The sequence below is a fragment of the Oenanthe melanoleuca genome, chromosome 1 (assembly GCF_029582105.1).
Source record: "Oenanthe melanoleuca isolate GR-GAL-2019-014 chromosome 1, OMel1.0, whole genome shotgun sequence".
NCBI lineage: Eukaryota > Metazoa > Chordata > Aves > Passeriformes > Muscicapidae > Oenanthe > Oenanthe melanoleuca.
This window is the reverse complement of record NC_079333.1, coordinates 1,565,393-1,579,534: the sequence shown is the minus strand read 5'-3', so window position 1 is coordinate 1,579,534 and position 14,142 is coordinate 1,565,393. Positions and strand designations below refer to the sequence as shown.

At 54.8% G+C, this 14,142-nt stretch overlaps 2 protein-coding genes across 12 annotated transcripts in view; one reads left to right on the top strand and one right to left on the bottom strand.

Annotated features, from left to right (window-relative positions):
- The window catches only part of FAM168A (family with sequence similarity 168 member A), a 127,750-nt gene extending 120,417 nt beyond the window's left edge, over nucleotides 1–7,333 (top strand). For 5 of the 10 annotated variants that reach the window (XM_056502959.1, XM_056502990.1, XM_056502951.1 and 2 more), the window contains 3 exons: nucleotides 431–605; nucleotides 1,914–2,043; nucleotides 2,712–7,333. In XM_056502959.1, the coding sequence (XP_056358934.1) occupies nucleotides 431–605; nucleotides 1,914–2,026 (288 nt within the window). In that variant the 3' untranslated portion in view covers nucleotides 2,027–2,043; nucleotides 2,712–7,333. The remainder of the gene's footprint in view (nucleotides 1–430; nucleotides 606–1,913; nucleotides 2,044–2,711) is intronic. The other 5 variants (XM_056503028.1, XM_056503008.1, XM_056503000.1 and 2 more) reach the window with 2 other exon arrangements.
- On the bottom strand, nucleotides 6,951–13,346 carry RELT (RELT TNF receptor). 2 transcript variants are annotated; one of them, XM_056502901.1, is made up of 12 exons: nucleotides 13,308–13,346; nucleotides 11,103–11,220; nucleotides 10,802–10,859; nucleotides 10,356–10,439; nucleotides 10,116–10,270; nucleotides 9,949–10,034; nucleotides 9,462–9,695; nucleotides 9,237–9,317; nucleotides 9,069–9,150; nucleotides 8,806–8,991; nucleotides 8,616–8,737; nucleotides 6,951–8,142 (listed from the first exon to the last, which is right to left on the bottom strand). In XM_056502901.1, exons 2-11 carry the CDS (start codon nucleotides 11,126–11,128, stop codon nucleotides 8,650–8,652), a joined length of 1,080 nt encoding a protein of 359 aa, XP_056358876.1. In that variant the 5' UTR covers nucleotides 11,129–11,220; nucleotides 13,308–13,346; the 3' UTR covers nucleotides 6,951–8,142; nucleotides 8,616–8,649. The 2 variants fall into 2 exon arrangements, with proteins under 2 accessions (XP_056358876.1, XP_056358885.1); XM_056502910.1 differs by having other exon boundaries at nucleotides 10,137–10,270.
- Nucleotides 13,347–14,142: the final 796 nt, after the last annotated feature.

Below are 14,142 nucleotides of genomic sequence, written 5' to 3'. Positions count from 1 at the left end.
CCATTACTTTGCACATGAAGCTTTTTCTGTTGCCTCCTTTTACTCCCATGCATCCTTCTCCCCTTGTTTCAAAACCCTGTGAGACTTGGCAGCCTGGATTTTGGAAACCCAAGAAGATGACACACTTCCTGGACCCGAGCACCTTGGCATCATCCAAGAACCATGGATGGTTGTTGCTCCTTTTCTCCACCAGCAGCTGTTTGTGTCCAGACCCTGTTTCATCCCATCAAAGGGATGGATTGACTCTGTTGATCCATTCCACATATCCACAGGTTCAGGTCTGCAGGCACAGAAGCTCATCCATGGGAACAACCAACCTTTGAATTCCATTCCCGAGGACTCGCTAGGCTGCTGTCCTGCTTTAAAGGACAGGTGTTTGCAAAAGAACCTGGAGTGATGGTGGGATTTTTTTTCTTCCCTTTTCCCCCAGGGAGCTTACTACACCCAGCCTGTGTACGCAGCCCAGCCCCACGTCATCCACCACACCACGGTGGTGCAGCCCAACAGCATCCCCTCGGCCATCTACCCCGCGCCCGTGGCCGCGCCCCGCACCAACGGCGTGGCCATGGGCATGGTGGCTGGCACCACCATGGCCATGTCAGCAGGTGAGCAGGAGCCCTCCCTGTGCTCTGGCAGCACCCCTCCCCTCTGGGCACAACAATTCCCCAAGTGCTGCCTCGCAGGGCAGTTCATTTTGCTTGCTGCTTACTGCTCCTCTGCAGGCAAAAATGCAGCAATCTGCCCCAAATCTGACCTGACTCAGCAGAGGAGACCTTTGCTTTGGCTCACTCCTGCATCCTTATTATTCTATATCCTTAAATATATTGTTCTTTCCTCTGTCTGTTCTGTAAGTGAACTGTCCTCAAGCAGTCTTATTTCACTCAAGCTCTTTTTTTTAAGACACTCATGATCATGATTTTATTGACAAAATGAATGCTAGCCTTGTTTTATCTATCCCAGTTCCTCTACATTTTATGTGTAGTTTCTAACTGCAATTAATTGTTAGTACATTAATTGATAGTGCATTAAAATAGGGGCTGGTTTTATTTTTTCCAATGCCTGCATTTTTCTCCTTAACAATTCTTAGGATTGTATATTGAATTATGCCACAAAATGCATCATTCATCCTTTTGCATCTGCATTAGCTGTGAAATAGGAGTCTGTAATGGGGGACAATCCCTATACCAAGCAGAGATATTGCAGCCTGGATGTGACAAGAGCCACTCTGAGAGATTTACTGTTGCTTATATTGAGAAGTGGATAAATGTAATTAATGCACGTGGGATGTGTTAGAATTTCATTAATAGCATTTGTAGAGAGATACCCAGAAAGTGAGAATTTGGTTTGAGCACCCAGTTGCTCCCAAAACAGAGTAGTTAGTCCAGGGCTCCCTTTCCATGAAGGCACTGTGCAAATTCTGACCTAAAATCCCTCTGTTGACTGGCTGCAGACTGAAAAAAAGCCTCATCTAAATTTTCCCTGGAGATCTGTTGGGTTTTTTCCCTCATCTCCCTTTGTATCCCTCATCCCTTCCAGTTTGCTTCAGATCTGTGCAGTGATTTGCTCTCCAAGTTAAGCCCAGTACTGTCAGCAGGTAGATGTCAGCAGGTTGTGGCCAGCTCTGCTGCTGCTCTTCAGGGACAAGGAGCACTGAGAAAAAAAAAAACAAGGAAAACCCTTAAGGTTTGGGGGCAGAAATAGCATGGAAAATTTGCTGGAGCTTCAGGTGTTTTTATTCTGTTCATGGTGCTGGCTGATCCCCATCACGTGGGTCCAACACCTTCGAATCAGGTCTGGCAGGCAGAGGAATTACCTGGGAAAAGGGAAGGGGCACAGGAGGCAGTGATGCTGTTCCTGCCCCTCGGGTGCCACCTCCTGTGGCCTGTGACGAGTGTCCCTCGGTGTCCCTGCAGGAACCTTGTTGACCACCCCCCAGCACACTGCCATCGGAGCACATCCAGTGTCCGTGCCAACGTACCGGGCTCAAGGGACGCCCACCTACAGCTACGTACCTCCTCACTGGTAATCCCCTGGCCAGCCCATGTGAGTGCTGCCTCCTGCTCCCACTGAGCCTGCCACCCCATCCAGCCTGCCCTGGCACACTCAGGGATGGGGCTTCTCTGGGCACCCTGTGCTTCCCCAGATCCCATCCAGCCCTTCCCTCTGCCAGTTTGAAACCATTAGCCCAGCCCATCACTGACAGAGTCCCTCCCCTCTTCATGTCACTGGGATATTTCTGTTCCCTGCTGGGAGATCAGGCTGTTCATTAGCACTGGGGTTGCGTGTGACTGCCTGTGTGTTGCTGTCATGCTCAGGATCCAGGAATCCAGCTGCTTGTTCCTGGAGCCCTTGGCCCATCATGCCCAATTACCAGGACAGGCAGTTGATGGGAACACGATGCTGCCTGCACACAGATCCCATCCAGCCCTGGGGTTATCTAAAATCTCTCTGTGCCACACAAATTACTACTGGGCTAATCCTGCCCCTCCCAAATTGGTGTGCAATTAGCAGGGAGCATCCCATCTGCATATTTGTAATCCTTTGCATTGGACACCACCAGCGAGCTGCTGCTTTCCCAGCCTCCTTGCCTGAGAAATTGCCTGCAGGGACAGTTAAATTCAATATGGATCAGCTCCACGTGGTACAGGGGTGCAGAGAGAAGGGGAACATCCTTCTAACTCCCTGTTTTTAATGCATTTGCTCTCTTCCAGATCCGGAGTCAAACATTGTATGCAACTACACAAGTCTTACATCGGTGCTGCGGCCGCTGGGCTGCAGCGCCTCGTCTGTTTGCAAGAACAAAAGAAAAAAAAAAAAAAAGTGCAAAGGTCACTTTATGCATTCTTTAGTGGTTTTTGTAAAAGCTGCTTTTTCTAATCTTCTGCCTCTTTTTTTCCCCCCTTCCTCCCCCCCACATGAATTGTGTAACACACATACTGACACTGAGCAATAGTCAAGTTCTTTCTTCAGTCCTATCATTTGAAAGCTCAGACTCTTCACTTTTCCAGCATTGCCCAGCTGAGTGGTGCAAAGATCCCCCCACTTCTTGTTTGTTTGGGTTCTTTTTGTTATTTTTCTGTTGTCGTTGTTGTTGACAAGAGCCTAGATTTTTTTTGGCTAGTAAGAGTGGTTGATGTTCAGGGTACTATGTGAAAAGCACAGCGCTGGTAGGCAGGCTTATTCCCATTTGGTTTGGGTATTTTTAGTTGAAGAATATAAATTATTCAATCTTCCATAACATATTACAAGAAAATTGGTGTCTTCCAGATAGCTGTCGTGATAGATTATAAATGCATTATCTGCAGTGGAATTCTGAACTCATCCCTTCTTTTTGTAGGAGTAAGAGAATATAAATATAATTAGTGACGTAACACGCTTGTCTTAGGAAGCACGAGGACTGGTCACCAGCGGGTCTTTGGTCTGCTTTCTCCAACTGGGCAAATGGATCATGGGTGGTGGGGAGGGAGCAGCAGGAAGATGAGTGCCCTGGCAGCATGTGGAACCTCTTGGGAAAACGGGATGCTGCCCCTCAGCCATGTCCTGGGGCAGTGCCAGGGAGAAGGCAGCTCCTTCCTTGCATGGCTGCTGCTTGCAGGCAGACACATGCTGGGCATGAGGGAAGCAAGGAGATGGCCAAAGGTTGGGCTGAAGAGCTTCTCCAGGTCTGAGGCTTGATCTGGAGAGCTTCTCTCAGTTTAGGGTTTGGTCTGAGGAGCTCTCCAGGTTCAGAGTTTGGTCTGAGGAGCTCCTCCAGGTTCAGGATTTGGTCTGAAGAGCTTCTCCAGAGTAGAAGGTGGTGTGGGAAAAGAGGGTGTGTGGTTGATGGAGAGGAGTCTCCAAGGCAGGGTGAGGGGAAGATGGGTAGCTTCACCTTGCACCCACGGTGTTGGCAGGGCTAAGACCAAACTGCACTGCCATCATGGCAGCTGAGGTGTCCCCTTCCCATTCCCTGGCTCCAAGACTTCCAGGAGAAATGTTCATCCAAGCACAAATACCAGCACCACAGAGGAAGGCCAGGGAGGGGATGAAGTCTGGCTGCTCTGCTTGGAGAAGTGGGAGGGGAGGCAGCAATAGCAATAAACACGTCGCCTTCTTCATGGGAAGGCACCTGGGAAGAGGTGACAGCAGGGAAGGTGATCCACAGGTGACAAGGACCAGGATGGAGGACACCAGGCACACAGAGGCTGTGGGCATCAGGGTCATTTTGGGGGGTCTGGCTCATCCAGGGACATGGGGACAGGAAGCTGGTGACATCCCCCCTCGGGGTGTCCAAGTAGAGCAATAAAATGTCTTGAGAGCAGCAGAGGCAGTTTGGATCTGCAGACAATGCTTGTGGCCAGTTTGTTTTAAATCCTTGTCACTAAACCAAGCATAGAAACAAGATTTTTGGGATTTTATTGTTTTTTTAAGACAAAAGCTTGGCTGGGTTTTGATTTTTGCCTCAAGTGTGCCAAAAGTGTTCCATGCTCTGGGTGGAGTCTCCCAGCTCAGCTCCTGCTGCCCCTGGGAGGAGCTCCTGGAGCTCCCTCCCTTGAGCATGGGCCAGGTGGGCAGTAACAAGCCCAGGGATCCCAGGAGGACTTGCCCTCCCACTGGCTGGTCCCAGGTGGTTTGTCAGGTTGGGTGTTGGCACTTCTGTTTGGGGGTCATTTGTGGTTTTGAAGGAAACCTGGAGCAAAGCTCTGGTTGAGCTCCTCAGCCTCAAGGGGAACAAAAGTGGGGGAAGATTGGACATCAGTGTTGTGGGGTGGGGAAGGGGCAGCCTTGGGCTGCACTTCGGGTTTGTGTAGAGGGAAGGGAGAAGGAAAAAAGATAAAAGGAGCCAATAATCAGTGGGTTCCCATTTGGCTTGGCAAAGCCAAGGATTAGTAAAGAGCAACAGGACCTTGGGAAATAACACCACCACATTGTCCTTCCACTGTGTGTAGCACACTGCAGTTAAACCTGGGCCAAAAAATGCCCAGTAGATCCTAACAATTGAAGATTTGTGAGATCCCTTTTTCCCCCTGACTTTGTGTTCCATACCAGGAGCTGTCTGTCAGGTCTCTCAATGTAATGGCACTCTGGTTTGTGGGGTCCAGCCTGGGCTCTGCAAACCACCTTTCCCAGCAGACACCATCCCACCACTGTCCAGACACCCTGCACCACTTTAGGAACCACTGCTGAACTTTTGGCCTATGTGTGGAAAGGAAATGTAGGGCTTTCTCCTGGAAGGAAAAAAAGACATTAAAGGTGGGGTGAAAGCCCCAGGAGCTGAGCATGGTGCATCACCCAGTGTTCCCACTGACACAGGGCAGCTGAGTTTTAATTCCTTTCTTGGATCAATAGCAGATCCAGTGCTCATCCTCCCATTATTCCCAGGCAGAATACTCATTAACCAAGGTGGGGAGAGGTGAAATATTTGCCACCTGTTGGGCCAGAAGCTTTAGGGAGGACATTTGGTAACCAGCCTTGAGCCACTGTGTGGAGCCAGGGCCACCACATGGTGCCAGGCTTGGGCAGCTCCTTCCCCTGGTGGCTTTATGGGGTTGTGGTAGGGGGGAGATGCTCCCGGCCCTTTCCTTGATCCCAAGTCCTTAGTGAGGGTCCTGGGAAGGTCACAGTGGAGGACATTGGTAGGGCCCACCAGCTTCTCCAATATTTCATTCTAGCAAAGCTTTGCTGATGTTGGTTAAGGAAAAGGGTTTTCCATAGGGAAGGATCACACTGGGTATTAGTGGGGAAGAGCAGGAGGGGTTAAACCATCCTTAGCAGTCACTAAAGTGTCTAGATTAAAAATCCAGCTAAAAGGAAGGAATATGACTCTGAACCATTAACCCATCCCTGCCCTTACCTTTACTCCAAAACATAAGCTGCAGTGATGCAAGATTTGGGGGGAAAATAGGATTTTAGTGGTGGTGTGACCCCCAAACCCCAGGAGCCCCTTGAAGCCTGAGGCCATCATGCCTCCAAGTGGCTGAACCCTCCAGGCAAGGATCTGCTCCTGTATTTTATGAATAATAAATCACTCAGTTCAGCAGTGTTGCAGTTTTGGGATGTAATGCCCAGGAAATGTTATTTAAGGGGTTAGTTTTAATGAGGGATGTCCTTCCCAGAGAGACCCCCCTGACTCCTTGCCATCCCTCCTGCATCCCCACAGGGAATGTGGGATGATGTGGCTCCCAGCTGGAGGGCATGAAATAGGATCCTGTTTTATTAGGGGGTTGAAAACAACATTTGAGGCTTTGCTTTTGGTAAAATCCAACCAGCCAACAATAGCAATAACAGCTGCTGGATGCCCATAAATCCAGGTATTTTTGGTTTGGTTTTTTTTTTTGTTGGTTTGTTTTTGGTTTTTTTTTAGTTGCCAATGTTTTCAGGCCCTCTAGCTCTCGTCCCCAAACTGTGGTGACCCTCTGCCCATCTTCCCTTGGCTTTGCTCCTGAGCCAGGATCAGCCTCCAAATATTTTCAGTGCTGTGTGTTAGTATTCCCTTAGGGGAAAAAAAGGGAAAATAAAGCCTGTGACAGAGCTTGGGAGGGAAGAAATCTTGGAAAAGGCATTTCTATGGCATGTTGCACCATGGTCCTTGGAGATTCTCTGGCAATCAGGTAAAATAACGTGTGGGACTGTTTGCAGGGCAGGAATAGCAAAATACGTGGTTTGACATGAGCAATTCTTGTTTGGAAATGCTCAATTGTGCTGCTTGTAGGGAATAATCTTGATGCAACATGGCCACCTGCAGCCTCCCTGCATCCTCCTGCAAGAGATGGAGCTGGGAGATGGAATTTTCCTGGGAGCAAAGGGGTTCAGGATCAGGGGAGGGATTTGTAGGGAAGGATGGTGAGATGCAGGATTGCACCCAAACCCTCCAATTCCCACAACATGGCCTCAACCCACACCAGGCTCCCACCCCTCTTTCTATGTAATTAATTTTAAATTAATTTCCACCACCAGACCAGCTCGTTTTTAAGTATTATTGGACCTCTTAAATAAAAATAAATACAAAAAAAAAAAAAATTCCCTGAAAGAATAACAACAACAAAAAAAATTTAAACCCAAGAGTAACCACGTCTTCCAAGTCTACATCTCACAGGTGTGTAGGGAACATGGCCTTGGACTGATGCCCTGGAGAGCCCCACAGCCACAGTTTGTCCACCTGAAGTGTAAATTTGGGGTTATTTTCCCATTTGTTTTCTGTTCTGGTTTTGGTTCTGAAGATCAGGTCGTGATCTCCCTGACAGATTTCAGCCAAGAGTTTGTAACTGTACGATATTTACTGTAAGATGTAGAACATTCGATAACTATTAAAATGTTTCCAAAAAAAATTAAATAAATAAATAAAAGAGCCCGAGAGGGTTTGGTGGTTGGTTCTTTGGCACTGTGATGTTGTGGAGAGGTGAACAAGACCAGCCATAAACCCCTTTTTTGGGTTGATGGTTGAGGTTGATGGTCTCCAACCCAGCCTTGGGTGGGTTATCCCAGTGATCCCAACAGCCAAGCCAGCGTGATCCCATAGAAGCAATTCCTATGGAAAGTGAAATGTGTGGTCTTCATGGTGAGCATCACCACCATGTGCTTCTGAACTGAGACTTTGGAGAGAGGATGGATGGATGGATGATGGATGCAGGAGACCAGCTTTGCCCAGAGCAATCCATGCTCCAGCTGGGTTGTTGGGAAGGGAGGAGTCATTCCATGATCCAGGGATTCATTATCCTGTGATGCTGAGCACTGGCACCAGGTGATGGAGGGAAATCAGGAGTTCATGATGGTCCTGGAGAGTTCAACAGACCCAGAAGGTGACCATGAAATGGCATCCAGCCCTCTGGGCTTCCAGTGGAGCTGTGTTTGTATCACGGATCCCAGAGATGATGGTTCCTGTGGCCACCAGCACTGGCATTGCAGCTCCTGGAGTTACTGTCTGTCAGGCCAGCAGGCCATGGCCACCATCAGGCCTCAGGGACAGAGAATCCTTCTCACCAGCCGAGCTGGATTTGCCGTGCTGCTGTTGGACCCCTTGGTGGCAGGAGCAGCAGCTGAGCTGCCCCCTCCAGCCCTTCTGAGCAGGACTGGCTTCCACACGATGCCCAGCGTCCTCCATCCCCTCCACGGGGCCTTTGGGGTGGCACTGACCCCTGAGGCAGCCCCCAGGCCAGGTGCCTGCTGTGGAGGACAAGGGATGGAGCACAGGTGAGCCCGGGTGGGCCCTTTGCAGCACCCAAGGTGGCAGGAGCCACTCGGTGTCACTCACCCGCGGCTGCCACTACCCAACCCAAACCTCCCCTGGCACGGAGGCCGTTCCCTCTCCTCCTGTGCCAGTTCCTGGGAGCAGAGCCCCTTTCCCAGCTCCCTCAGGAATTCCCCAGTCCCCTCCCAGCTCTGTTCCCTTCCCTGGACATGCTCCAGCCCCTCCATGTCCATGTCGGGAGGGACTCAGAGCTGGATGGTCCCAGCCCTGCTGCAGGAGGGGACAGGGGAGCCCGTGCAGCTGCCCATGAGTCACGGAGCATCCCCGGCCGTGCCACCCTGTGCCAGGCCCTGCCAGCACCGTCCCCGCAGCCAGGGACAGCCTCCTCCCGCCTGGCTGTCCCCACACTGTGTCCCACGGCCTTCCTGCTCTTTTCCAGCACCCTCACCTCGTGGGGCCGGCGCTGCCGTTCCACCGCAGGGTCACATCCCGCTGCCGGCGGGGAGGGGACCACGGAGGGGCTCAGCCCCCGCCTCGCCCCTCCCCTCGGGGATCCGGGACACCCGAAACCTGGTGGGGAGCACCTCATCAGCCTGGCCCCGGCAGAGGGGACGCGCACGGGGGCTGTCCCTGCTTACCTGCCGATGGAGAGGATGGTCACCTCGCTGGCATGAGCCCCGGCTTTGGGGACTTTGGTGGCACCGGGCGATGGCAGCACCTCGGGCCACTTCTGGCTGCAGCGGGCACACGGGGCCGGTCCCTGCACCGTGTGCAGGTGCTGCTGGTGGTGGCAGGCGGGGGGAAACTGGGGCAGGAGGTGCAGCCTGGGGAGGGGGAATGCCATCAGCCTGGGGTGGTGCCACCATGGGGGGTCCCCAGGGCAGCCTTAGGCGACTCTTACTTATTGAGGGGGGCACAGCTCGGTGGCATCAGCTGCTGCCTCTGATGCTCCTTCAGCAGCTCCTCCAGCGCCGCTGCGTTTTCTGCGTGTGGGAGGACACCGAGGAGCTGGGGGTCACGGGGCTCTGGCCCAGCTCACCCCTCCTCCCCCTTCCCAGGGACCCCTGACCTTTCTTCTCGGTGATCAGCCGCACCAGCACCCCGATGGTGTCCTCGTTGGCATCCTCCAGCTGGTAGATGGAGCTGGGACCTGGAAGCAGGAGTGAGGGAAAGCTCGGTGATGGGGATAAGGCACCCCAAGGACAGGCAGGATGCCGTGGGACAGGGAGGAATGGGCTGAGGAGATGAGGTGGATGTGGGATCACCAAAGGATCGCGGCACAGCCAGGGCTCACCGCCGCCGCCGGGCTGGGGCTCCTTGCTGGCGGTGCAGTGATACCCCTTCTTCTTCAGCAGGTTGCAGACCAGGATTCCCAACAACCCCATGGCACAGAAGACCGGGACGATGGTCAGCACGGCTGCCTGTGCTGCTGCTGCCTCCTCCTCTTCCTCACCCAGCAGGGTCACCCGTGTCCCGTTGGTTCCCGGTGCCCTGCCCGGCATTTCGGGGCTGCGGGCTCGCCGCCGGCCTGCCGGGAGACCGGGATCAGCCGCACTGAGGGGCTGGTCTGGGCTTAAACCCCATTTCCCCATTTCCCTGCAGCAGGGCTGGACCCCAGGGAAGCAGGAGCCGCTTGTGTCATCAGCAGAGGTGTCCTCAGCTGCCACATCCCAGCAGGACTCTGTGCCCCATCCCAAGGGGGACACGCCCTGCGGCATCCCCAGCACAAGCTCCTCCATCCCCCCCAGCCCCGCGGTGACACCCGCGGCTCCAGCACCCACCTGGGCACCCCGGGGTGCTGCGGGGAGCGGCGGCGCAGGGCAGGCAGCGGCCCCGGGGCTCCCTCTGCCCTGCAGGGCTGTGAAACCTGCGGGAGGGAGGGGAGGGCTCAGGACAGGACCCCCGGGCCAGGGCAGGGCTGGGGCTCGCGTCCCCCGGCTGGGCTCACCCCGGCAGGCAGGCTCCGCACCGGCTGTCGCTCGCCGCGGTCCCCGCTGCCACCAGGACCCTGTTCCCGGCCCGGCACTGCGTGTGAGCGGCGCAGGACGCGTTCCCCAGGGAGAAGGTGCCGGGGGAACAAGCTCGGCACGAACCCGCTGGATCCTGCGGTGAGGAACGGGGGATGAGCCGCGGGCGGGTCCCGCAGCATCCCTGCGGGCGGAGGGATGGGCGGGTGGGCACTGCTCACCCCGCTGGGCTCCTCTCCGGGCGGGCATCCCGCTGCCCCCTGCCCCGGGGCACCGCAGCTCCCCTGGGCGGGTCTGCTCAGCACCTGCGGGAGCATCACAGCGCTCAGGGCCGGCTGTGGCACGGTGGCAGATGCCACCCTGTCACAGGTGATGCCATTGCTGCCACCCTCTCGCTCGCCCCACAGGCAGCAGACGGCCTTCTCCGGTGGTGTGAGGGATCTGAACTCACTGGATGCACCACGAGGGATGCAAACCCATCCCCACGTCCTAAATGGCAATGGGGTGGTGTTTGAGCAGCAGAGGGATGGGATGGGATGGGATGGGATGGGATGGGATGGGATGGGATGGGATGGGATGGGATGGGATGGGATGGGATGGGATGGGATGGGATGGGATGGGATGGGATGGGATGGGATGGGATGGGATGGGATGGGATCATACTCACCCCCAGGACGGTGACAAGCCACCAGTGCATCCCACTCCTCTTCATCACCCAGGGAGACCTGCCCAAGGGGGAGCACCAGGGTCATCATCCAGGGAAAATCCCACTGGAGAAGTAATTTGAGACTCCTTTTTCTCCCCTCTGGGATGCTCTGAGGCATCTGCCTAAATATCCCTCCAGCAGCAGTCCCGAACCATCCCACAGAAAGTTTTTTAGAGATTTTAAGGAATGGCCAGCATCACCCCTTCCCTTGGAGATCCCAAACTGGATCCCAGGCTTCATCCCAAACTGGAGAGGGACCAACCTCAGCAGTGGAGTCACACCATTCATGCAAGGAGCAGATGATGCTAAACAAAGTTAAAGAAAGGTTTTTCCTGCTCCGGAGGAAATCCTTTTGCATCTGTCACAAGGAAATGAAGTCACTAAAAAACAGTTAAAAATATTTAAATAAAAACTCGAACAAAACAAGAGATATTTCCCAGAGTCTCATCCTCCCCTCTCCAGGCTCAGCAATTGGTTGTTAAAATTAAAATCTATGCTGACAGCACAGGGGAAGGAAGGAAGGAAAAAAACCAAATAATAACCCGAACCCGGATCCAGCCTCCGCATGGAAATCCTGCCGCCTGCATGGAAATCCTGCCACCCGCATGGAAATTCCCCCCCGGTCGTCACGGTCCTGTGGGAGCCCTGGCAGAGCTTCACTACAGCCTGTGCCTGACGAGTTCCTCCTAATTAGTGGCCAGCACCACGCCGAGAGGCAGCTAATTGGACGTGAGGGGGGTCCCGGGGGTGGGCCGGGTGTTCATAGGACATGGGCTGGGACACGATGGCAGAACCCAAAACGAGCACCCTCCGTACTCCAGTTCCCTCCAGCAGCTCCCAGTTCAGGAGCACTCCCGCAGGGTGCCAGCAGGAGCGGCCAGCCCAGCTCCTGAACCCCTCTGGGATTCGGGACGTGCCCCTCGAGCACAAAGGGATGCTGGTACCCCTGCGAGCTCTCCACCCTGTAATCCGATAAAACTCGAGTTTAAACCTAACGGGAAGCATTTGAATTCTCTGGGGCTGTGGAATTCCAGCACTTTAGGGACACACCGAGGTGCCTGGGGACTGGCTCTGCTGGGGATGAAGTGGCCTCAGGACAGGGAGGTCCCACCGTGGCGAGAGACCACGAGCATCCCGGCTCACCAAAGCGTTCCAGATCACAAGAACTGGATCTAAACACCACCAGGAGTGGGGGTAAAGCTGATCTGCTGCCAAACTTCATCCAGGGATTAAGGACATCCCTCAGATGAACAAAACGCTGCCATAGGGATGCTGGAGGTGCAGGGACCAGAGGGCGCCTGCAGGGTCGGCACTGGAGCTTTGCCCAGGACTCAGGAGTCACTTCTGGGGGCAGCTTGGGGCCATCCCAAGTGGGGAGGGGGTGTGCAGGCACAAACCCTCAGCTGGTGATGCTGGGAAGCCCAGCTGCCCTGACACACCCCTAAAACCGACAGAATTTGCCCCTCCAAGAACCAGAGGAAACCGAAAAATTACTCCACCAGTGCCAGATCTGGCTGCTTTCGGGGACACTCCAAGCTCCACCAGACCCGTTCCGCACCTGGCTGGTGCGATCAATGCCAACACATCAGAAGAGGCGACTTGCTTTTGGAAACCGCTCCGAATCCGGGTCACATGAGCCCGTTATTCCCAGCCGCCCTTAATTCAATCCGTAACCTAAAACTGCCGCTGGGATTCCAGCGAGGGCTTCCCCTCCCCGTGGGGGAGCAGGGTTTCAGCCGATGGCTCCTGCAGACAAGCGGGGAAAAAGCAGCAACTGTTGGGGAAAACTTTGGGGAATAGCTGCTGGAGACAGCCTGGGACAAGGAGGGGATTGTCCGGCAGATGGAGCGAAACTCGGCACTATGAACCCCGGGCCCACCGGAGCTGCGGGAACAACCGAACAGCAGCTGAATTCCAGCGTTAAAGTCAAACGACCCCGGGGGAAGCGCTGGGACGGCGCCCAGCCCCGGCAGCGGCCCCGATCGGGGTGCAGCCCCGCGCCGCAGCATCCCGCGGCATCCCTGGTCCTTTGGCTCGGAGCCCTGGGGCTTTCCAGCTCCGGGAAAAGAGAAAAAAAGGAAAAAGGAAAAAGAAAAAAAGAGAGACCCGACACGGCTCCTGCCTCTTTTCCCAGGCAGCTGCTGCTGAGCATTCCTTAACCTACTTTTTCTCCTCTCCACCCTTTATTTTAACCTACTTGGGCGCTGCAGCAGCCGCAGCCTCCGCAGCCGCGGGGCTCCCCCAGCGCCCTGTTTTGGGGATAAGGCCGAGACAAAAACACCGCCCGCCTTTTTTAGCGCACCGCGGGGGCCGAGCATCCCAAAAAGCACCAGACCCCCGCTCCAGCACAGCCCAGAGCTGCAGACACCCCAACCCCGGACCCCGCCGTGGGAACAGCCTCTCAAGGGGGAGCACCCCGAGCTGCCCCGGGCCGGGGTGTCCCTGTGCGGGGGTTCCCTGTCCCTACCTGTCCCCGCCGCGGAGCCCCCGGCTCCCCCCCGGGGCCGCCCCGCCGCTGGCGCCTCCTCCTTATGAATGAACCCGCGGGCGCGCGGCGCCGCAAGCCCCGCCCCTTTCCGTGACGTCACATAACGAGACCACGCCCCTGTGTTGTATGGTCACGCCCCCTTCGGGCCCCCCGGCAGCGCCACCTCCCGGCCATGGCGGGGACTGCGGGAACTGGGAGCGGGAACGGGCCCGGGGCGGGATTTGGGATGGGCTTTATCCCACCGCGGGACGGGCTGGCGGGAAAACAAGCACGGCAGGGAGGGGTTTACCTGCCCAGCAGGAATTATTATTATTATTTTATATATATATATATATATATATATATATATATATATATATATATATATATATATATATATATATATATGTATATTAATAATAATAGTAAAGTACTTTTATTTCTCCCCCATGTGGGCTCGCAGGGGCACCCATGAGTGCTGCGCCCTGCTTCCCTACCTGTCCTACAGCACACCCTGCCTTGTCCTCCTCCCCAGGGGACAGTTTTCTCATAGTGGGGACACCGGTTGCTGTCACCATTGGTGTTCCTTCTATTCCCTTCCGTTTTCCCCAGGCCCACCTGGTGTCCCCTGCTCGGGCTGTTTGTCCACTCAGGGAGCGCCACGTCCCGATGCTCTGTGGCACACAAGGGCTGGATATCCTGACATCCCCCTCAGGGCTATCCAGCTCAGAATAACTGCACCTCAGTGGTGGAAACGGTTTCTTCCTCCCACCGGAGTCTTCCCACCAGTGGCACCAGTGGCATCCCCAGTGACCCCAGTGGGTGGCGGGAGCCG